At 46.5% G+C, this 24613-nt stretch overlaps 1 protein-coding gene across 1 annotated transcript in view; it reads left to right on the top strand.

Moving 5' to 3' along the window:
- Positions 1 to 24613, top strand: part of POU6F2 (POU class 6 homeobox 2) — a 484815-nt gene that overhangs the window by 343064 nt on the left and 117138 nt on the right. The window contains exon 5 of the mRNA XM_047763270.1: positions 769 to 1100. Within this exon, the coding sequence (XP_047619226.1) occupies positions 769 to 1100 (332 nt within the window). The remainder of the gene's footprint in view (positions 1 to 768; positions 1101 to 24613) is intronic.

Below are 24613 nucleotides of genomic sequence, written 5' to 3'. Positions count from 1 at the left end.
AGAGGTTTAAAGCAGCAAGTGGAAATGACACCCTTCGTGGTGCTGATGATGCAGAGGAGATGACAGACACTTTAGCTTTCTGTCCGTAACTCCCTTTGAGCAGCTGCCAAAGGAATGAAATGGGCTGAACTTCAAACGTGTGAGTCACATCTGGAGGGTCTAAGCGTATGTCCCTGTGTGGAAAAGGAGAGAGGGAGAGAGCCCTTAAAGGCGACTTCTGTTCCTAGTACCTCCGCTCGCTTTGCTCCATCCCTTGCCTGATGTGTTCCAGGTTTGTCCTCCCTAAATTTTAAAATTTCCGCGACAAGTGACTTGTTCTCCCCACAGCCCTTTGAAATGCCAAGGGGTTTCAGGACATGAGGGCAAACTTTTTCTTTTGTTTCTTTTTTTTTTTTCAGCTTTTGTTGTTGTTGTTAATAAATTTGATTGGCGTAGAGCTGACTTGGAAAGTTGTGTTGGTTTCAGGTGCACAGCCAAGTAAATCAGTAACACATACACAAATAGCCGTTCCTTTTCGCTTGTTCTCCCCCGTATTACACAGTCTTGATAGATTAGCCTGTGCTGTACAGCAGGTCCTTGCTACCTATCTATTGTACGCACAGTAGCGTGTCAATGCCGTAAACTTTTTCTAAAGGAGAGCCTTCTTGGCTCGCACGGGGCGGTGTCCAAGCCCCAGCGAGCTGTGGGGCCGTGTAGGTTTCAGCTGCACGTGTCGGTGTCAACTCCACGCGTCTGTTTCAACTGCACGTCGCCTGTCTCTCCTTGCAGCTACCTCATCCCTGAACTCCCAGCTCCAGCAGCTCCAGCAGCTCCAGCAGCTCCAGCAGCAGCCGCCGCCCGCCCCGCCCGGCAGCCAGCACCCGCAGCCGGCCCCGCAGGCGGCCCCGCAGCCCCAGCAGCCGCCGCCGCAGCCCGCCCCGCCGGCGCCGCAGCCGCCGCCCGCCTCCCAGCCGCTGCCCGCGCCCCCGGCGCAGACCCCGCAGCCGCCGACCCCGAACCAGCCGTCTCCGACTCAGCAGAGCGCCAGCCCCCCGCAGAAAGCCAGCCAGTCTCCGGGACACGGCCTCCCGTCGCCGCTCACGCCACCCAATCCGCTGCAGGTAGGCTCCCCGCCCCGCCCGGGGCCCCGAGGCCCTGGCCGCCGGGTGGCGCCCTCCCCCGGGGCAGAGGGCCCGCCTAGCTTGGCATCCACGTCTGCGGCGTCTCGCTGCAGCTCATCTCTTAGACGGAGGGAGAGAGGGAGCCAGAGCAGGCAGCCGGGGATGCATGTAAACGAGGCAGACAGAGGCCCGTCGAGGTGGCCCCCGAAGGATAAATGTCAGCTGTTTCCTCCTGTGAGAGGCCCGTCCTGGAAGTGCGCTTGGAGCCTGTAATAACTCCTCTTTATGATACTTTGTGAAGGCAGCGAAGATAGCATCCAATTAAAATTATTACTAGCAGAGCTTTGTGGCCCCGTGGAGAACCACGTCTCCTGTCCACGAGGCAGGGCGGTTATTTCTCCAGATTATGAATACGGCAGTGTCTCACTTTAAGTGCTCGGCGCTCTTTTGTTTCTGCTTTTCTAAAGACTCTCCAGGGTTAGGGAGGGTAAAGAAATCAGCCCGGGTCTTCTGTCCCAGATTCCAGCCATTACTCCATGGACTAACAAGTACTCTAAATTCATGCGGAGAACCTCAACAAATAAGCGTCTTTCGAAAATAATAAAGCTGCTGTATATTTACCTTATTGAAGTGAGGCCGAGGGCTTCCAGAAGAGCATTTCAGGCTAATCAGGAAAGCTCATCTTTAATCTGCTGTCCCTGGGAAGCCATGGCTAGGAGCATTCAAGAATAGGTAACTCCAGCGTCCAGAAACTCCTAGATGCCTTTAAAATAAATTGGCTTCAAAAGATAATGACTACGATGTCAACACATCAGACCCAGAAATTAGTGGCTCAGTGTTTGACTTCAAAAACATAAGAAATCAAAAAACATAATGATGTTTTTTTCCAGTGAGGTTTCAGATGGTCTAGTGTATCTGGAGTAGGATGACCTATAGCCCACAGAGGGAGCAGCCTACGTCCTCCTCTCGAATGCCAGCCCACCTCCCTCCTTCGATGGTGGGCACGTTCGGCGGTCAGTCCAGCCCCCTGCCCCCCACCCGGGGACCGCAAGAGGGATGGTAGCCCTAAGTCTAAACTGCGAAGTTTTCAGAGTCAAGACAGATTGGCCTGCAGGCAGGAAGAGGAGAGGACGAGGGACTTCGTATTTCAGAACCAACTTCACGTCGTGTCCCCTGACTTGCTTTCTGTGGGCTTGGATTCTCAGAGGGTGGCCCAGGATTTTCCCAGAAATGGAAACATTCAAGTGAGATGAGGAGTGGTGTTTTCCTGGGAACTCGGGTCATGGCTACTTTCAATGTAAACATTTTCCCTGAGTCAGATTTGCAGGTATGTAGGGGGTTTTTTGTTTTTTGTTTTTAATCTTGCAAGTATTAGACAACAACCTTTGACATAAGGCAGAAAAGAACACAGGCTAAAAAAAATTTTTTCATTGTACACTTGACATATGGGGGAGAGTAGGTAGAATCAACTTCATTGACCGCATGATTACAGCAATCCTAATGTTTTCAGCATTGGAATTCAGCTCTGGTTATTCCAAATAATGGATTTAATGCTTTTTCAAAGAGCAGTGAAACGAGATATGCCTCAACACCCCATGACTAAGTACTTCCTCTATCTGAGTCATCAAAATAGGTGAAATTACCAAAGAAAACACTTGCCCCGATCTGAGGATGAGATTACTAGTGTTCCCAGCGGCTCTGTGTAGGCTGATTGAGCGAAAGCTTTGAATTCTGCAGACGTATAGCCTTCTCTGAAAGCTGTCAACAGCTTATAAATCTCTATCAGCCAATGAAAGACGAGGGCAGACCACCCCTCGAATGGCTGTTGATAGAACTTTAGATGAAATGACCACGTAGCCTCATGGAAATAAACTCTTTGAGGAGAATTCCCAAAAGTTCTCCCAATGGTTTCCCATGGAAATCCAGGAGATGGTTCATTCCGTTTCTGCAACCCAGGAAGGCTCAGAGCCACACTTACTTCTTTATGACCTTGAGAGGCTATCCTGACTTTTCATTGTTGGAGTTTTACTAACTTCCACCAGTTTGTCAGTTGATCAGCTTTACTCCTTTCTTCTGTGGGTCCAGTGGAGGACCACTGAAGGAGTGAGTTGGTGAGATTTTTTAAATATTACTGAGTAGATGGAGAACTAATTTTGAATAAGTCTAAATCAGTAGGAATAATTTTTTTTTCCCTTTCGCTATAGGCATGTGTAAAAGAAATGGAGAATGCCATGGTTTTGACATACTGGTTTTTGCTACATTAGCTAAAGGGTTTTTGAGTTTGTGGAACATGAAATGTTTGAACTTTTGAAAAAGAAAACTGTTTAAAAGGAACTGCAAAGACATTTAACTCTCAAAGGTAATGATTTTTATCAACTAGAATAAAGTGATTTCATTTAAAGATGATTAAGAGAAAAAAGATCAGCTAAATTCATATATGACAGCTTAAATTCTATTTTACAATTCTTTATTTTCTTCTGGGCTTTGGCCTTTTACATTATTCAAAATCTTTCTGAGAGATATGAGTTGAGAACCTGCAGCTAGGTTGTCAGAGAAAGCCAGTAATTCAGAAGGTCTTTTGTTTTCAAAAAAATTTGAAGGGTAATAATCATTTCTAAAACTGAGCAGATGCTGTCATGTCTTCAGGAAAAAATAAAAAATGAAAATAGCTTATATAGGTATATCTGGTGAGGTACTTTCTTGAGAAACAAATTAATAGTACTGGCAGGTAGTAACATCCTAGACTAAAATTCTCCAAAGAGTTCTGGTGAGGTTTTTATCTAATATTATAAGTTTTTTTCACTCTTTTACCCAATTCCATTAAATGGATCGCATTTACAAAACCAGGTTGTTGTTTCAAGACACATATGAGTCTAAATTCTCATCACTTCAGAGGACTAATTTTGACTGCTCAGGGTATAGGAGGGCTGATGGTCCATCATGGACGCCAGAAGCCTGTCTTTAAAATCTTCATGGAGACACAAGACCCATCCACTCACCATTTCATTCTCAGGAAGGAGGAAGAAGGGAGTTCCAAACAGGGTTTATATGTGCGAAGATCTTCAGGGGCCAGGCAAAGCAGCCTTGAGTGTAAAGCCCAGAGTGAGATGTTGAGAACAGTGTGCAGGACAAATAAAATACATCTGTGCGTTTAACTGAACCCTTAGGTCCCAGGATGGGTATCAATCCATATACTCATTTTTGTTCTAACCCGCCTGCCACGAGCTGCACCGGAATCTAAAACCAGAGATGCGGCCTGTGTCAGGAGCACATTCGAAATGAAAGTGGAAGCAACTTTGGGGAGGGGAACAGAGAGGGTCTCATCATCCTGGGTAGAAAAAACAATACACAGTTTTAATTTCAATATATGGTAGTGATGTGATAAAGACCCCTTAAGCCTAGGAAGGGTGGACTGCCTCCTTTCTATGACTTTTGGGATGGCTTTTCTGGAGACTGTTCTTGGGAGTTTTTAACTTGCACTAAGGAAACCCCAAACATTGTCTAAAAACCGCGAGTAGTCCTGAGGGACCTGGAGATGAGCTGGGCATGGCTGGAGCCTAGTCATATGGTGCCACAGAAAGATGGAGCTTGAGGGCCCGAGCTTGTTCTCACTCTGACCCTGTTTCCAACTAACTCACAACTTTGGACAAGCTCCTCGGACTTGGTTTTCCTCGTCTGTTCAAAGTGTAGAGTGTATATGACTTTTGAGGTCCTTTGAGTCTATGATCTAAATGTTGGTAGGCCTCTAGAGTTTTACCGGCTACTGAAAAAGATTCTCTGAGTATTCTCCAAGGTCAGCTTAAGTTCTTCCCACTCAGCTGGGTGACAGGGTAGCAGGAGAGTGAGGACAAATGTGACTGGGACAACCACAGCAGAAGCAGACTTTGTCTTAGCCAGAGAGTCCACATTAAAGTCAAGTTCTCATCCTCCGAGAGTCATCACTGGAAACTCTGGTCCCAGATGGCTTTTTTGCACTCCAACATTAGAGAAGCTTAAGACACCAAATGCCGCGTTTAACCTTGGCCTTCTGCGTACTGCCTCGCCTGGCAGGAAGCGGGATCATCTTTTCCTTTCCTTGTTATAGTGCACATTTAATAATAAAAAAAAAATACAGAGGGAGAGAGGTATCAGTGGCAACAGGGGAGAGAAGGCTCTCTGTGCTTGGATGAGGAATGAGAAGCAGTCACCTCCTCCGAGGTGAAGTGGTTAGAGAGTGAGCGTAAAATTGTTCTCCCCCATGTGCATTTACTGACGTACAGGTCTTGAGACCACTCAGCCAGCCAGGAGTAAAGCTGCGTTCAGATTCCGCCTCTGCCATGCAGCGGGCCCAGCCTCCTGATCTTCTCAGGTGGCATGTTTTCCTCCTGGCGAATTTTCAGTCCCAAGTTTCAAAGCATGTGAGCAATGGAGAGGGTGGCACATGAGCCCTTTTTCAAACCAAGAGCCCAGAAGTAATTAGATCTATGTGATTGCCATCCTTTTTTTTCTCCCCTTTTTTTCTCTTTTTCATCCTTTTCCAATTGTGACTCCTTCCTATAGAAAAGGTCTAAGGCCCAGAGCCAGCTCCCTCTCTCCCCAGAAGTTAGTCTTAATTTAATACAATATTAGTCAAAGCTTTGTAGGCCTAAGTTTTTTCATTTATCCTTGGAGGGGGATAAGATTAAATACTTTCTGGAACTCTTTCCTCCTTTTGGAGTTTTGTGTTACAAACCCCTAAAAATCAGTCGGGTGCCCTGTATAGGTACAGGGGAGAAAAAACTCTTTTCTCCTCTACTTGTCCTGGACTCTCAAGCGGGGGGCCTGTAAACTAGATGAGCAGAAGACAGACGAATAAGAGAAGAGCAGGAGCTCATGATGAGTGCGGCACCCTGGAGCCCTCGGTGATGAGCAGCCCAAAGGGGTGGTTAGAACTCGGGCTCATGTAGGGGCCGAGCCAAAGCACCATACGTTTTAGAGAAGCAAACGAAACAGAGAAAAAGGACTGTGACTTCCTAGGGGTGGCGAATTGTGGGAAGGCAAATATATGGGGAAACCAACAGTCGACAGCAAGATTTGTTGTACAGATTCCTCTGGTGCCGTCTCTGGGCTAAGAGTCTATACAGACTTGTCTCACGTAATGAACTCCTGTCCTTCCTGAAGGCGGGGGCGGGGGGCACCTTTACAAATGTATGTCTTGGGGAAGATGGGAGGATGGCAGAGAGCCTTTCTTACATCTGATGATGCCTCCAGCTCGAAATAACCCTCATGCGAAAGTGGCATATTTGGGGATAGCACATTCTGCTACCTTTTGCAGGCATGGTCATATATCCCCTTTGTGGCCGTTGTAAATTCTAGTAGAACTCAACCCCCACAGGGCTGAATCGAGTATAAAATTCTTCTCACCTCAACCAAGACTCAGGTAAGACGAGAGAAGTGTCCATGTCAGGTGCACAATTCAAGGGGCACCCCAAAATGCAGTCATCAAGATAGATAATATTTTAATGCAATATTTGAACAACTCAAAATGAATGCCAAAATCCTTGATGAGCTGAATATCACATTTCAAGATAAATAGGATCAGTCACAGTATTGAGCCATGTTGGGGTCTGAAGCAAAGGAAAAATCACTAACTCTGATTTTGTTGGTCATGACTTTTTTTGCATTCATTTTGATTTTTTTCAAATATTGCATTAGCTGTCATTCATCTTGATGAGTGTGTTTGGGGCATGCCCTTGACTTTTGTGCCTGAGATGAGAACGTCATTTGCCTGAGCTTGGCCACCAGCTGTGTAAATTATCTACTTAGCAAATATTCTCCAAGGTCAGTGGCACTCTGTCTGCTGGAAACTTCAGCCAGATCTTACATGCCACTTTCTCATTGAACTTGAAATTTCCCCCAAATTTTGTACAGTAGAAAATCAAGTGCAGGAGTTCCTGGTGTGACTCAGCAGAAATGAGTCCAACTCATACCCATGAGGACGTGGGTTCGATCCCTGGCCTCACTCATTGGGTTCAGGATGCGGCGTTGCCATGAACTGTGGTATAGGCCGCAGATGTGGCTCGGATCCCAAATTGCTGTGGCTGTGGTGTAGGCTGGCAGTTATAGCTCTGATTCAATGCCTAGCCTGGCAGCTGCCGTATGCCGTGGGTGCAGCCCTAAAAAGCAAAAAAGAAAGAAAGGAGGGAGGGAGGGAAGGAGGGAGGGAAGGAAAGGAAAGGCAGAAAGGGAGAAGGACAAGTGCCTCTTGGGCCCTGGACTGGGGCAGGGAGATGGAGCGGACACTCATCCTCCTTGTGTGTTGGACAGGTCCAGTAAGCCAATCATTCTTATTGAATTGGAATGTTCTGACAATCAGATAACTCCTTCAGCCAATACTTTTCACTGAACTAATTTATGGCTTTATGAAATTAAGTGCGTTCAGAGAAAAACATTTACAAATTTATGTCTTGCTTTTAGGCGAAATAGGAGGATAGTGGGGAGCTCGATTCTCAATGGCCTTCAGCTCAAAATAATTCTCATGCCAAAGGGGCGTATTTAGGGGTGGCATATTCTGTATTGCTATGTAGACAACATTTTCCCAGAGCCATCCAGGCTATAAGGACCTTCTAAAAGTCCTTATAGAAGGACTGTGGAATTGTCCACAGAGAGTGAGTAAGGCTTCCTCTTGGGCTCAAGGACCAAAGAAAACTTCATTATTATGGATGAGAAAATCCATCCACACCCAGGGAGTTCCCATGAAGATTAAAGGTAGCATACTAATGAAAACGCTTTGTATGCTGTAAATTTGTTAAGTAAATGTTGATTACACCACAGACATGACAGCGTATGAATTTATGTCTGTTCTCATGACCACCCAGTACATTGAGGTCTTCGTGCGCGAGTCGCTCATTCAGCGGCAGGAGGTCAGGTGAGACATGGCGGTCCCTTTGCCCAACAATACTCAACACTGATAAAATAAGCAAAACATCTTTCGCTCCCTTCTCTACAAGGCACAATTTTTCCTTTTATGAAAGAAAGAAAATCTCCTCTAAAAAAAAACCGCTCAGTTCACCATTACTGACATTTCAAAGAATTTATTACAAGCCTTTGAGATCCAAGAGGAACAGCAAAGTCTATATTGCTTTGCGAGTGGCAGGGGAAAAATTAGTTTACCGAGAATATGCTTATATACCGCGGTGCTTCTCTGTCATTGTCTAGATTTGCCATTCCTGGATACCGTTCTGCACATTAGTCAAATCATGTAGAAAGGGGTTTAACAAAGCAGGTGGCATGTCCGTACCACTGACTCTGGACGTTCATGTCAAGTAGCGATGGATGGAGAGGGTGCCAGACTCAACGGGGGAAGGGGAGGGGGCAGCAAGATTCCTACAGCGTTGGAACATGGAGAGTTATACTTTTGCAGGAAACCAGCTCCGCTCTGATTGTGAGAGTGGGACAGACCCCTGGCCTTGTCTGCAACGAGTCCAGCAGTGAGTGTGGGGCCACACATCCCCAGGTCCCATCACTGATGGAGGTGGCTGATAAGCTAATCCCCAACTCCAGTTCAGAATGCTCCTGAAACGTTCTGCCTCCATGTGCACAGATGCAGGTTCGCGTGGCAACCAAAATGTGCTGGTTGGCATTTTGCTCTGAATAAGCAAGGCATAGCCTGTATTTATGTTAACCTGATGCAATATTCTTGTGTTTTCATGTGCAAATCTTATTCCTCATAATTTGGCCTCAATTCAGTCCCCGTGAGTTTGGGGTCAATTTTCCCCAAACTTTTAAGTTGACTCCCAGCATATGGGCTTGCAAGTGAATATTCTCCACATGGTAGAGAAAGCACTTCGATGGTTATCTGTGTTTATTAAGCACCCACGGTGCCCTGTGCCCTTAAGGAAGGTTTGTACTATAGTGTGATTCCATTAGAGCCAACGTGGTCTTTAAAAGCAGACAGACTTGGGCTCAGATGCTGGATCTCCCGGGAAGTCAGGTGAGGTCAGCCCATCACCTCCGTTCCCTCGTCGGGGTGGAGGTTGACCAAGGATTAGATAAGGTGATGTGTATGAGAGTATCTAGTTCAGCTTCTGATAGCTGGTGCTCAAAAACTATCAGTGTCCTGCCTTCTTTTTCCCTCCCTTGACTGTAGATGTTATAATTCATGGAAGACTACGAAACAAGCAGACCCAGTCAAGGTTGGGCAAAAAGAAAAAAATCATGTGACTAAAAATGCACGTGTACACCATAAAATTTTTCACGGCACACTACGAGAGGCCCCCCGTAAGCTAGGATGCAGCTAATAACGCACGTGAGTTTTGTAGCATCAGAGAGACTAGGAGGACGGCCAAGGAGGGGGACTTAGCAGAGGGCGGCTGGAGCGCATGGAGAGCAGGCGGAGGAAAGCGGAGCCGTGTGCTCGCATCATTTGAAAGAATCCTCACTTCAACCCTCAGAAGTTCTGTTTCTCCGTCAACATTAGCGAGAACCGACATTTCCTGTATCCTCTTCTAAATTCCCAAGGTTGTGGTTTTTGATGTGTAAGTAAACCGGAAGAGTCTTGGTGATGCTGGTTCAGCCTCTAGCGAGCTGTGTGACCTTGGGAAAGTCACCTAATCTCTGGGACTCAGTGTCGCTTAGTACAGGAAAATTTACACTAAACCATCTTTAGGTCCACCCCAGCTTCACATTCTATTTATGGCATGACCCCCCAAGAAAGGTGGTTTGTCGTGGGAAGAAAGAACTATATGTGCACAACACGAATGCAGGACTCAAGAGATGCTCCTGATAATATGTGACTAACACTGGCAGAGTGTGTTGAAATTCACCAAGTGGGCTTTATATGCATTATTTCATGCGCTGTCCTCATGGGCTCACAGCTCCAGTCAGGAAGGACCGCTATCATTCTCCGACTGCATCTGCGCATCTTATACTCTCTAAGGACTTCGGCCTCTCGTTTGCTCCTCTCACCATAACCCAAGAGGGGCAAACGGCGTCTTCATTCAGATCCGAGGAAGGAGGCTGTCAGACTTCAAAGCACCTCCCTTCGTTTTTCACTCCTCGGCCAAATGTTCATTCGGGTTATTGGTATAGTCTTCTTTCCTTATTTGGCTGCCAGCATTTTTTCTTTTCTTTTCTAGTTTTAATTTTACTGAGGTATAGTTGATTTACAATGTATTAACTTCTGCTGTACAAAAAGCGACTCAGATACACACACACACACACACACACACACACACACACGCACCCACGCACGCACGCACGCACGCATATTCTTTCTCACTTTCCTTTCCATGATGGTTTATCCCAGGATATTGAATTTAGTTTCCTGAGCCACGCAAAGGACCTCGTTGTTTATCCATCCTCTATGTAATAGTTTGCATCTGCTGATCCCAAACTCCCCGTCCTTCCCTCTCCCACCTCCCCTCCCCCTTGGCAACCACAAATCTCTTCTCTATATCTGTGAGACTGTTTCTGTTTCATAAATATGTTGATTTGTGTCATATTTTAGAGTCCATGTATAGCGGATATCATATGGTATTCGTCTTTCTCTTTCTGACTTATTTTACTTAGTGTGAGAATCTCTAGTTGCATCCATGTTGCTACAAATGGCATTGTTTTGTTCTTTTTATGGCTGAGTAGTATTCCATTGTGTATATATACCACATCTTAATCCATTCATCTGTGGATGGATATTTAAGTTGTTTCCATGTCTTGGCTATTGTAACTAGTGCTGCTATGAACATAAGGGTGCATGTATCTTTTTGAATTAGAGTTTTGTCTGGGTATATACCCAGGAGTGGGGTTGCTGGATCCTATGGTAATTCTATTTTTAATTTTCTAAGGAACCTCCATACTGTTCTCCATAATGACTGCACCAATTCGCATTCCCACCACCAGTGTAAGAAGGTTCTCTTTTGTCCACGTTATCTCCAGCATTCGTGATTCGCAGGCTTTTTAATGATGGCCATTCTGACTGGTGTGAGGAGGTTGTAATTTATTTGCATTTCTCTGATAATTAGCAATGATGAGCATCTTTTCATGTGCCTGTTGGCCGTCTGTATGTCTTCTTTGGAGAAATGTTCGTTTAGATCTTCTGCCCATTTTTCAGTTGGGTTGTTTGTTCTTTCTGGTATTGAATTGTATGAGCTGTTTGCATATTTTGGAAATTAAGCCCTTGTTGGTTGCATCATTTGCAGATATTTACTCCCAGTCCATAGGGTGTCTTTTCACTTTGTTTATAGTTTCCTTTCCTGTGCAAAAGCTTATGAATTTGATTAGGTCTCACTTGTTTATTTTTTGCTTTTATTTCTGTTGCCTTGGGAAACTGACCTAAGAAAACATGGGTATAATTTATGTCAAAGAATGTTTTGCCTATGTTCTCTTATATGGCTGCCAGCATTTCCTAAAAGGAAACATTTCCGAAAGTGTCCTCCACAAAATGCTAGTCCAAAGGCATTTTATTGAATAATGGTTCCAGGGTTGGTAGGTAGGTAGGTAAATAAGCAGATAGGTGCTAGGTGGATAGAGAGATAAAGGTTGGACAAGGTGTGCTGCTCCTGGATTCTTCTCGATAATACTGAAAACTAAAAACCTCCTGTGGAAAAGATGTCTCGTTGATGTTATTTAACCAAGAAATACTCAAACTTACCTAACCACTGAAGCTTTCTCATGCAACCCCAGTAAACATCCCACGGGAGGCATCCGCACAACTAAAATCACCTTGCATTTCCTTACCTAGAGCGTCATGCAAAAAGCCGTAGATCTAACCCAATGGACTGGACAGTGGAGAAAAGAATGTGTAGAAAGATTGAGGAAAGAGGAGAAGGAAATACTCAAAACCAAAGCAGGAGCAGAGGAAGCTGAAGCCGAGGGTGGTGCTTACCTTTGGCCATGAGCAAAATCACCCTATCCAAAAAATGAAAGGAAGGTCTGGCCGGGGTGCCCCTCAAGGCAGCCGAGGTCTTGGAGACCCTCTCCTTCCAATGGTCCTCCCTCCCTCTCCCCTTCTTCCCTGCCCATTATTTCACCTGTTCACACCACGGCACCTGCAGTCGTGTCTCCCCAAAGCCAAGACCTGGAAAAGTGGCAGCAGGTACCACTCGACCCCATAGCCCTGGCAAACCCATGGAGTCACCAGGACAGGGAGAGGCACGTCTTTCCTCACCTCACCTCCATCCTCCCATCTTGTGACTGAGTCCAGGAATCAGGAGATTCCCCAGTACCCTGCCAGCCTCAATCTGCACCCCTGTGTTTTAAGAGGGGGCATGGATTCCAGACAATGGGTCAATTTAGTCTAAAACCTGTAGCTGGGGCCAAGTCCCCTAGGGTACCAGGCTGTCTAAACTCTGTGTCTGTGGGACATTCTTATAGTCCTAAGGCTCTTATCCTGGCTCTTTTTCTGTTTCCTATTAAAAAAAAAAAAAAAACCTTCCAGGCGCTGGTGTTGTCCTTCTCTTTTCCCCCCACCAGTGAGAACTAAATTGGGCGCTCTGGCTTCAGACACCATTTCTGGGGCTCCTCGAGTGCAGAGACAAAACAGAGAAAGGCAACACGCTGAGAGTACCACTCCCAGAGTCTCTTCTTTCATGCCCAAGAGGAACCCACATGGCAAAGGCTCAAATGTCCCCTTGGAGTGGCCGTCAATGGGAAAGGGCAGTTCTGTGTCCTCAGCCAGGGGGAAGATGCCCGCGAGGCCGCAGAGCTCAGCATTTGTATGCTGACAGCTCTCTTCTGGGAACTCGAGGCTCTGTTGTCTGAAGGCCCAGTTGGGCTCCAATCAATGCAGCCTTTCCAGGCCGATGCGTTCCGTGTGAACTGCCATTTGACAGGGATCCGCCTGGCGCCACCATGCAGTTTTCTACACCAGAAGGTATTTAAGGGACATAAAAAAGAAGGAAAGTTAGGGACCGCCTTCTTTTTCTCAGCTGGACTCCATACCCTCCCAGAGGCTGGCCGCTTTTTACAGAGTCGAACTCTTCCTCCCTGAACCGGGAGGTGATGAATGCGGCATTTACAGAGAGCAAAGCTGTGTCGGAAGGTTCAGAGAGGATGAGATTTCAGAGAAACCCCTCTCACTGCCCCCAAGGAAAGCTCTCCAGAGTCTGGCTGGCTTCGAAAATTCTCTTTTTTCAATCGGGGGCAAATAATCTCATCCTCTTGTCTGAGGCTCCAAAAAGTAACGTTCCTCGGAGGAGTTACCACCTCCAGGGGCTCGTACCCCTTGGAAGGACTCTGAACAGGTTAGGGCTAAAACAAAACAGTCTTAAGACCAATCTGGACAAGGCAGAAATGCATTAAAGGCAGGAAGCACAACTGGGGTCATTTCCAAGCTCCCTGCCTGTAACGATCAGAATGAGTTCATTTTCAGCCTCTCCACAGCACAGTCTGCATACCGTTTGCATCGCCGGTGAGTCTCCCGAAGTGGTAAAGCAGGGATCTGGATATTAGAGGTAAAGGCCCAACATCTCCCTGCCTTCCTGACCTCCTCCCTCTTCTTGGCCCAAGCCAGGCCATCTCCAAACAGCGGAGGCCATGCCCACACTCCTGCCCACAGTATTTTGTTCAATTCTTTACTTGGTTTTCCAAAAGAAATTTTCCGAATTCAGTGCCTGTGGTTCTCATCATTGGAGGCACATTGGCATTCCCTGAGAAGTTTTTTTTTTTTAATTTTATTTTTTTAATTATTTCCCCAATACAAATTTGTTTCTACTGTACAGCCTGGTGACCCAGTTACACATACATGTTCACATTCTATTTTCTCACGTGATCCTGCTCCATCACAAGTGACTGCACATAGTCCCCAGCGCTACACAGCAGCATCTCGTGGCTCATCCAGTCCAAAGGTGATAGTCTGCACCTATTAACCCCACGCTCCCAACCACCCCACTCCCTCCCCTCCGCCTCGGCAACCACAAGTCTGTTCTCCAAATCCATGATTTTCTTTTCTGTGGAAAGGTTCTTTTGTGCCATGTATGAGATTCCAGATATAAGTGATATCATTTGGTGTTTGTCTTTTTCTTTCTTTCTGACTTACTTCACTCAGTATGAGAGTCTCTAGTTCCATCCATGCTGCTGCAAATGGCATCATGTCATTCTTTTTTATGGCTGAGTAGTATTCCATTGTGTATATATACCACTTCTTCCTAATCCAATCATCTGCTGATGGACATTTGAGTTGTTTCCATGTCCTGGCTATTGTGAATAGAGCTGCAATGGACATGCAGGTGCATGTGTCTTTTTTAAGAAAAGTTTTGTGCAGATAAATGCCCAAGAGTGGGACTGCTGGGTCATATGGTAGTTCTATGTATAGGTTTCTAAGGTACCTCTATACTGTTCTCCATAGTGGTTGTACCAGTGTACCTTCCCACCAACAGTGCAGGAGGGTTCCCTTTTCTCCACACCTCCTCCAGCATTTGTTATTTGTGGGCTTATTAATGATGGCCATTCTGCCTGGTGTGAGGTGGTATCTCGTGGTAGTTTTGACTTGCATTTTTCTCTAATAGTCAGTGATGCCGAGCATTGTTTCATGTGCTTGTTGGCCATCTGCACATCTTCCTTGGAGAAATGTCTATTCAGGTCCTTTGCCCATTTTTCCATTGGGTTGTTGGCTTTTTTGCTGTTGAGTTGTATATGTTGCTTGTATAGTCTAGAGATTAAGCCCTTGTCAGTTGCATCATTTGAAACTATTTTCTCCCATTCTGTGAGTTGTCTTTTGTTTTCTTTTTGGTCTCCTTTGCTGTGCAGAAGCTTGTCAGTTTGATTAGATCCCATTGGTTTATTTTTGCTTTTATTTCTGTTGCTTTGGGAGATTGACCTGAGAAAATGTAAGGTTTTGCCTATGTTCTCTTCCAGGAGTTTGATGGTGTCCTGTCTTATATTTAAGTCTTTCAGCCATTTTGAGTTTATTTTTTGTGCGTGGTGTGAGGGTATGTTCTAGTTTCGTTGATTTGCATGCAGCTGTCCAGGTTTCCCAGCAATGCTTGCTGAAAAGACTGTCTTTTTCTCATTTTATGTCCTTGCCTCCTTTGTCAAAGATTAATTGACCATAGGTGTCACCTGAGGAGTTTTTAAAGAAGAGCATTTGCCTGGGTCCCACCCAGAGGTTCTGAGTGAACCTAATGTGGTGAAGCGTTGGTGTGAGCATTTTTTTAAGCTCCCCAGGGGATTCCAATGTGGGGCCAGGGTTAGGGACAACTACCTGTGGTCTTACGAATAGACTCCCATTTCATAGGAGCAAATTCCTACTTCTTGTTTATACAAAATGCTTTTTCTGAATGCGTTAGCTGTGTGAGTTGGTGTTAAGTTTACTTTTATGATACGATAAAACTAGATCTTCGTTTATAAAAACAGAATAAGCCAGTGTTGGGGTTTCCTGGTGGCACATCAGGTTAAGATCTGGCATTGCCACTGCTGGGGTTCAGGCTGGTGCTGGGGTAGTGGTCCAGTCCCTGGCCCAGGAACTTCTGCATTCCATGGGTGTGGCAGGAAAAATAGAATGAGCCAGTGCTCCTTCCACCCAACCCCTAGATTCACAGCCCATCAAGGAAATGGAAACAGCCGTATGTGTATTTTGTTATCCACTGGAACCTCTCCCCAGTTCTGAAGTTGGGTTACTGGCCAATATTTGCAGAAGAGTCTCAAACTCGATGATTCACATCTGATGCTCAGAACTTAACAGGGGAAATGCCTAATCCTTTCAGAATCTTTAACCTTCTCCCCAAGCAAGAACAACTGCTACTGATTGAGAGCCTGTTAGATGTTCCAACTTGGTGTTAGATGTTGTCTCATCTAATCCCAACTAGGGCTTTTCAAGCTTTTATTTATGTATGAATCTCCCTGACACGTGTAGACTCTGATTCTGCAGCTCTGGGGTAGTTGGCCTACAGTAGAGTCTGCCTTTCTTTCTTTCTCTTTCTTTCTTTCTTTCCTTTCTTCCTTTCTTTCTTTTTTTCCTTTCTTTCTTTCTTTCTTTTCTTTCTTTCTTTCTTTCTTTCCTTTCTTTCTTTTTTTCTTTCTTTCCTTTCTTCCTTTTTTCTTTCTTTTTTCCTTTCTTTCTTTTCCTTTCTTTCTTTCTTTCTTTCTTTCTTTCTTTCTTTCTTTCTTTCTTTCTTTCTTTCTTTCTTTCTTTCTTTCTTTCTTTCTTTCTTTCTTTCTTTCTCTCTTTCTCTCTTTCTTTCTTTTTTTGTCCTTTTTAGGACCACACCCACGGCCACATGGACGTTCCCAGGCTAGGGGTCGGAGATCTAGCTGCCGGCCTACACCACAGCCACAGCAGCGTGGGATACGAGCTGCTGCTGCGACCTGCACCACAGCTCACCGCAACCCCGGATCCTTAACCCACTGAGCAAGGCCAGGGAGCCAACCCGCATCCTCACGGCTATGCGTCGGGATCATTACCCCTGAGCCATGACTGGAAGTGCAGAGTCTGGTACGGCACTGCTGCTGGTCCTCCATCCTTATCTTGAGTAGCAAGGCTCTACTCAGTGACACCTCAAGGTCCCACCAGCTCCATTTCACAGATGAGGAAGTTAGGGGTAATGCCTATGAGAAGCAAGAGTCAAGCCGAGGCCTCCCCACCCAACGCCTTGTCCACTGTGCTGACCTGCCTCTCTGTAGCCTTTTCCATCGTGGCGTTGCCGTCTTTCCCAAGCGGTCTCACTTACACATCACATGGTGAATCCTCTCTGCAGAGGAAGATGAAGGTAGAGGCCCTGTTGGCAGGAAGACTCACTTTCTGGCCGTGGTTTTTCTTCCTGATCGCAATCTCCATCTTACTGTGGCTCAAGAACCAGTAACTCTGAGGTTGAGGGTGAGGACTCGCCCCCACCTTCGTCTCTTTATTTGGTAAATATGCCGGTTTCGTTGACACTGTTTCTACCAAACTGACGCTCAGGCACAGAGATGAAAGCAGCCTTCGACCACTACCTACCTTAGAGCTGAGATGGCCAGCAGGGTCTCTTGAGCCGTCTCAAGGTCTCATTCCAGGTTTTAGGATCGCCAGCTACGTAACCAGGTACAAAGACCGCACCTGCTGCCTTTCTCACCACCGCCTTTCCTGCAGCTGTGAGAGAGCATCTGAGACTGGCTTCCCTCGCAGGGGGCAAGGGACTCTTCCCTGCCATCATTTCAATACCCTTTTTCAAGAGCAGAAGCCAAGATAGATGCAGAGAGTCCAAGTGTAGTATTTTAGCTGATGAAAGATGCTCTAGGGCAGCTTGTCACGATACTTGACTCTCTTCATCGGGGTGTGGGAGCTGTCTCCAAAATGACATTCAAATTTGGCATCTTTGCTCCAGGCACCTTTGTTTTCCAAAACAGCCATTCCTGTTAGAATGGAGAATCTACTTTATGATCACTGCGAGCTGTGCCATCATGGCGAAGCAATGTTGTTCTCTTCATAAGATGCAAGATAAGTCTTCAAAAAGCATCCGCTCTTTTGAAGGTTTTCCTCCCTTGTATTTCCTGTATGTGGACGTGTAAACCCAGGAGGGCAGCACATCCTTGATACTAGCCCAGTGTCTGCCTACGTCGGGTCGGACAGGCAGATCCTGCTGATTAAACTGCTTTGCAGGGGGAGTCTCACTATCACCTTCGTTTTCAAAGAGCAGAAACCGAACTGAACCTGTGCAAGTATCAGCCACTCGCCTTAGGACGCCTGTGTGAGTGCATGAGTTGACCTAAAAGAAAACAAATCAGGGAAATGCCGGAGTTCCTCTTGTGGCTCAGCAGGTTAAGAACCTGATGTAGTGTCTGTGGGGATGCCAGTTCAGTCCCTGGCCTCGCTCAGTGGGTTAAGGATCCTTGGTGTTGCCACAAGCTGCGGCTGTAGGTCACAGATGCATCTCAGATCCGATGTTGTTGTGGCTGTGGCACGAGCCTGCAGCTGCAGCTCCAATCTGACCTCGAGCCTGGGAACTTCCATATGCCGCAGGTGCGGCCCGAAAAAAAAAATTAATAGTAATAGAGGGTAAAGAAACTTTTTAAAAAAGCAAGAAAATGCATCCTTAAGCCCTGCCAACCTGAATCCGACACATGGCTGGCCATACACTGGCATTAAAGGATCAGACTCTACGTTGGTCCACAGGCTCTAAGTCCTCAGAGTCATATGCGTGTGTCCCATGTTTGTGCATATTCATATCCGTGTTTCTCTGATACGTACATATGCACGTATGTATTTAACATCTTTTTCCAGCAACATCAATTCAGGGATGCCGTCAAGTGTCCACTTACAGGGCTCTCCGTGGACTCCGGGCCGATCAGTGGGATGTGAGCTCAGGGGGAGAAACGACATTGTCTGAGGCTTTCCTTTTCTCTCCTTTTCTGCCTGGGACGTTGGTTTTGAGAGAATGACGAAGCAGTGCTGGAGATTATGAATTTGCTTAAGTGTGAATGGCTGACGGCTGAGTGCCCCGCGGGCCCTCCCCAGAGGTGATTGACTGGGGCTGCAGGTCTTCACACTTGATGCCTGGATGTGACTCGGAAAGTCTGCCAAGTCTTTTACTCGGAAATTTATCTTAATTAGATCTGAAAGACCTGCCACAGCAGAATAGTCACACCGATTAAAATGAAAAACAGGAGAAATTACGGATCAAATTAATCATAATGTCGGGTTACAGCTGTAGGTCTGATGTAATTTGCCACTCCAGTGAGTTACATCGGCCCGGCCCGGGAAAGGGAGCTGGCTTTACGCTGATCCGTAACCCCCGCCCGCTCCAGGCGGCCCGGCAGGAGGCTGATTCCATTCATTTTCCTGGCTTGCTCTGACCTCGCTGCTGCAACTAGAAACAAATCAGGCACCAAACAAATGGCGAGTGGAGGGAGGCAAACGAGAAATATTCTCTCCCCCAGCGATCGCACTCTTTCAAAACGGGGAGCCTCTAAAACCAGACCCTCCGGCTTGGGGCTTTGTGCTTGCTGGGGTTTCCGCTTTGGGTTTTTCCACTTAACCTCCGTTTAGTTTTCCTTGTGGTGACCTGACATGGATGAGATGCAGAACGGGAATCAAAAGGTCAGAGGACGAAACCTTTGGCTCTAAGCCACGAGGAAAAAACCTTTAGAAAAATCTCCCTGCCAACCTGTCTCCACAGTTCGGGCCTGGATTGAAATAATCTAAAGTGTCACAACAGGGGAGGGGAAACCACACCTGTAAGGGCTGATTGTTCCCTGGAGGGGATGGTCCTGGCTTTCTAATTTTAATATAAACACCGCTTTACCCCACACCGAGTGTTTGGGGTGGGGGCAAGGATAGAATACACTACTTTTTTAAGAAGACAACTCAGAATCCAGATTCTTTCCAGCGTCTATAGCCCTGACACTGAACTGTGATTCATTCCGTGTTCACAAAACCCCGTCTCCTTTAGCCACACAAAGAGGGGGCCCTGCAGCACACCCCGTGTAACCCTTCCGCGGGGCTGGTTAGATTTTAGCAGCAATGTAGGACCTTTCTCCTGAGTTCTGCTTGATCAAGGAACTAGATAAGCTGGTCTGGGGGGGAATCACCCTAAAACAGATGACTGGAAGGCGCGGGGGAAGGCGGCCTTCTCCCCAGTCGATAGTTATCAATCAGACCCTTCTCTCTGACCACGTGATGGGTTGTCCGAATCCCAGGTATTCACCCCCTAGACTAGAGCTTATACCCTTGTTCGCTCCAGCCTGGAAGGGCCCCCTCCTTTCTCCATCCCACCAGGAATGAACCTGCTACATTTTGTAAATGAGGGAGATGAGCAGTCACAGAAGACAAGCTGGCCTTGGCACTCAGAAGGCTGGACCTCCCGGGCCTTTCCGTGGTTCCTTATGAAGATTCGGGGCCACATGCCCAGATTGGGGAAGGATGTAGTAACCATGTTGTGAGTGGCCATGATGTCAGCTGAGTGGTTTATGACCAGAATTTTATCAAGAAAACGAATGAGCGCTTCTGTTTATGATACATACATATGGAGGCAGACACATAGTTGCATGTGGAGAGCTGTGTATGGACGTATGTAGTTGCATGTGGAGAGCTGTGTACAGACGTATGTAGTTGCATGTGGAGAGATGTGTGTGTAATGTACAGAGAGAGAGGAGAGACATTTGTTCATAGATATAGACGCATGTATATTTGTATGTATATATACGTTGGCTTGAGTTGCAAAACCCACTCCTTACTATGGAACAAGGTGAGCAGACTTTGAAACACAGTCCTTTAAAAGCCCTGGCTGTTCAGGAGGACGGAGGCGGGGCTTCTCAGACATATGGCGGCTTGGGAAGCAGGTCTATCCGAACCGCATCACGCGGAATGCGTTGATGAGCTCCTAACTCCTGACCACCCTCCACAAGGTCAAAAAAGACCAAAACACTGAGGTCAGCCACCTCCCTACACCCTGCACGCCACATGAAAATTCAAGATCAGCATGAGAAAAAGAAGGTATATATGTATAACTGGGTCACTTTGCTGAACATTGTAAATCAACTACGATTTAAAAAAACAAAAATCATACGACTGCCCATGCAGCTGAAAACTCACAGGAAATGAATAGCTTCACAAACCTATTAAATTGAGAAACAAAATGATGTATTAAAAGCCAAGTTATCCTACCAAAAATGAAGAGCTCATTCTAAAGAGGAGGTGAACGTGGGAGAGAGAAAAGGTGGGAGGGAAACGCAGGGCCCCACACCGATTAACCGACTGACTTAGGCTCTGAGGATTTATTTCCCCGGGGGGCAAAGCCCGGTTCCCCAGAGGCGCACGCCAGGGGCCAGGTCCATGGGCCCTGGTCAGACGAATCCTGGGCTGTAGAGCCGTGCATCCACGGCGGCTGCAGCTTTCCTCAGTTCTCCCACCTCGCCTGGCCCCCTCCTCCCTGACCTGGTCTTCGTACGTCCGTTTCCTCCTTGGTTCAGCCCACTTTGCAAAGCACCACCAAGCAAGGCTCTTCCTAAAGGCAGTCTGTTCACAGCATCCTGACACTCAGAGCCCTCTTTCTGCCTCTTAGCCTGGGTGCTTTGCCCTCCCCTGCCCCGCACCTCCATGCTCCTCCACTGCCCTCAGCCTCTCCCAGTGCCTGGTGCACCTGTGCCGCCTGCATCCCTGGCTCTGCAGGGGTTGGGCCCATCACCAGCAGCACCCACTCTCCTCACGACTGGTCCCTCCTGGCTCCATCACCTCCTGCTCCTTCCACGAGGTGCCCACACTTGCCCTGCTCTCCATGATTTGCTCTGGTCTCTGACCTCATGTGCTAGGTCGGCACTTTGCCCTTGCAATGCCAGTCGTTTTTTCTTTTCTCAAAAATGGACACATTTGTTATCTTGCTTAAATTATAAGCCCCTTAGGAACAGACAGTAAGTCTCACACCTCTGTATACCGCAGGCCTGTCAATAATGGGGGTTAAGTCATGATTTCTCCTTTAACAGTTACTCGCTTCGTAAATACGTAGGGCCTGTGCCTGTCTTAAATTTATTTGCAAAATTACGCGATGAAGATAGCAATTACCAGTGAGAGAAATGCTGCCTATTTGTTTTTATATTTAGCATATGGTGCCTAGCACATAGAGTAAGGGTCATAAGTGAAATAGATTTTATTAGGAGATGATTCCTTTGAAATTGTGGTAGCCCTGTTTTTCTTCGCACTGTCTTCTCAGCGGGCTTTGGGAAAGGCAGACTTGGTTTAGACTCTGCTTTCAATCAGCCTTTTTCATTGGGGGGGAATGTACATCAAAGCAAGAACCACCCTTTTCTAATTAATCTTTTGTTTCCTTTGCCCCATCATCTCAACCACACATGATGGTTCTTGATATTCAGAATAGCATAGACAGGGGAGCAGGCCGTCTTAATATTTTATAGAGCTGATTGATCTGTGAGTTACATTATATTTTTCAAAGCATAAAAGTCTTCTAAAGCAGACAGGAAGACCCAAAGACAAGGAAAGTGGCTCTCCCACTGGGGGTGCACCTCAGGCCCCTGTCACTGGGTGTCAGAGACCCTCGTGTGACACCCTGGATGCCCCAAGCCCCCTGGTAAAGTGGACAAACATACAGACTCTTCCGATAGAAAAATGACAGTCTGGTTTAAAAAATAGGCAATGTTGAGTGCTCAACCCCAGCAAGGCACAGTGCTGGGTTTTCCTACTTTGCCTGGCAACGACTTACAGGAGTACGTAAACAAGTGTCACAGAGGCTGGGGACCCACCCCAAAGCCCAAAGTTTGTCAGAGGTGAGGCTGGGATTTGAGTCCCATCTGATGGGCTCCGACCGGGGGGACCACACGGGCCGTTTTAAGCAGGGCGGTCTCTGTGTCTGTCTTCTGTCCAGTGTACTTACGAAGACCACCCGTTTCCCTCTCAGCACTGCCCAGTTCAGGGCAATGGAATATTTGGGCATCTTATTTCAACTCATTAAAAAAAAAAAAAGAAAAAAAAGGAAGCTCATAACCATGTTTATACCACTGTCCCAGTGGGAGTTCCCTGGTGGTCTAGTGGTTAGGATTTGGTGCTGTCACCACTGCGGCCCAGGTTCAACCCTGGCTGCACACCATGACCAAATAGAAAGAGGAAATGCAAGTCATGCCACATGTCCACTATGCCCCCCCCACCAGCGTTTACCCCCACCGCCTCCACCTGACTTCACCCCACCGGACACCACAAAAGTGGAGGTACTTAGACGTCTTCTTAATTTACTGAGAAGAAGGAACTAGTGGTTCTGATAAATAGATTGACTGCTTGCTAGTTAACAACTTAAGTAATAATTCTTCAAAAATGTGATGCTACCTGAGACAAGAAAATCCTTGGATGAAGGGCCGTAGGAGACACCGCCCTCCTTCAAGAACCTAATGGGACAGCTCTTGGATCCTGGCTGACGTGCCCAATGCCATGCTAGCAGAATTGTAACTTAGAACAGAGAGATTTCCCAGCACCCCTCCCAATATGATGCTCCATAAGGTTAAACATATTGTAAGGAGAGGAAAAGAAATCGCACATACGTGTAAGAAAGTAGAATTAATGATTTTATTTTATTTTTACGGTGTGTACCTTGTTTTTATGAAAGTAGAGTTGATTTACCGTGTTGTGCCAATTTCTGCTGTACAGCATAGCCACCCAGTCACACATACACACATTCTTTTTCTCATGCTGTCTTCCGTCATGTTCTATCCCGAGAGACTGGGTAGAGGTCCCTGTGCTGTGCCGTAGGACCTCATTGCTCAGCCATTCTCAATGGAATAGTTTGCATCTACTAACCCCAGACTCCCTGTCCATCCTGAGCCAAAAATGCAATGGTATTAAAAGGTGACCTGGAGGAGAAGGGGTGTGAGATTTCATAGACAGAGCTGGGGGCTCCGGAGCACGGGTCGCTCAGGCCCCTGTGCTCGGTGGCGCCTGAGGGTGCTTCAGAGCCGTCATGACCCCCAGATTGACCGTACATCGAAGCCCCCATGGGGAGAGTCCTTCAACAGATAAATTGTAAGAAAAAGAGAGCGCGAGGTGGATCTGGAGGGTTGGTCCTGTAGGTCAAAAGACATAGCAGCCCATTTATTTACGTGGATTTCGTTTAGATTATAGTTCGAGCAAAGTGCAAAAGGAAAAAAGAACGATGCTCGTGAGACGATTGAAAATAGGCCGCTGACCGGAAATCTAACGATGTTAAGTGATTATTTTAAGTGTTTTAGGTGTGCTGGTGGACACGGTCATACTTTTAAGAGTGTCTTTTGAAGACACACTTTGAAATACCAGTGAAATAATAGGGTGTCTGGAATGTTTTCTCAAAGGATGTGGCTGGAAACAGTCTGTGGATGGGTGGGGAGTAGAGAGGAAAGCTTGCCCATGAGTTGATAATTACTAAACCTGGGTGATGGGCCCATGTGATTTAATTATACTATTTCATCTTCAACATGTATTTAAAATTTTCCACTAGAAGAAATTAAAGAAAAATTGTTTTAATCACCTGGAGATTGTTTAATAATGTAAACGACCCTCACCCAACCTAAGAACTGCAAAATCAGACTCTCTAGGTTGGAGCCAGTGATTCTGATGGTCAGCAGAGTTTGGGAACTGCTGCTCTCTGGTGAACAGATCGTTGGATCAAGGCAGGTGAGTCGAGGCTTAGGGGCGGCACACACACAGCGGTTGGCAGGTTAAGACACAGTCTCTTAAGAAACAGATTTTTCAGTTAAATTTAAATAACTTAAGATGGTTGCTAATATCTGAGGAATCGTAAAGACTGGGAAAGGTACCAAAAAACTTAAAAATAGCAAAGGTCTTTACAATTCTTGAAAAGAAAAAAACAAGAGGCCTTCCTCTTCAGCGGGGAAAATTGAATACATACATCTCTACACCTCCGCTAAAATGATACCAAAAGAATTTTTTTTTTTAATTTTTAAAAAACTTAATGGAGTAGGACTTCCTGTCGTCATGCAGTGGAGACGAATCCAACCAGGAACCATGAGGTTGTGGGTTCAATCCCTCATCTCACTCAGTGGGTTAAGGATCTGGCGTTGCTGTGAGCAGAAGCAGCTTGGATCCTGTGTGGCCGTGCCTGTGGTGCAGGTGGGCAGCTGTAGCTCTGATTTGACCCCTAGCCTGGGAACCT

The sequence above is a fragment of the Phacochoerus africanus genome, chromosome 16, assembly GCF_016906955.1.
Source record: "Phacochoerus africanus isolate WHEZ1 chromosome 16, ROS_Pafr_v1, whole genome shotgun sequence".
Lineage (NCBI taxonomy): Eukaryota > Metazoa > Chordata > Mammalia > Artiodactyla > Suidae > Phacochoerus > Phacochoerus africanus.
This window is presented reverse-complemented; position numbering and strand designations above follow the sequence as displayed.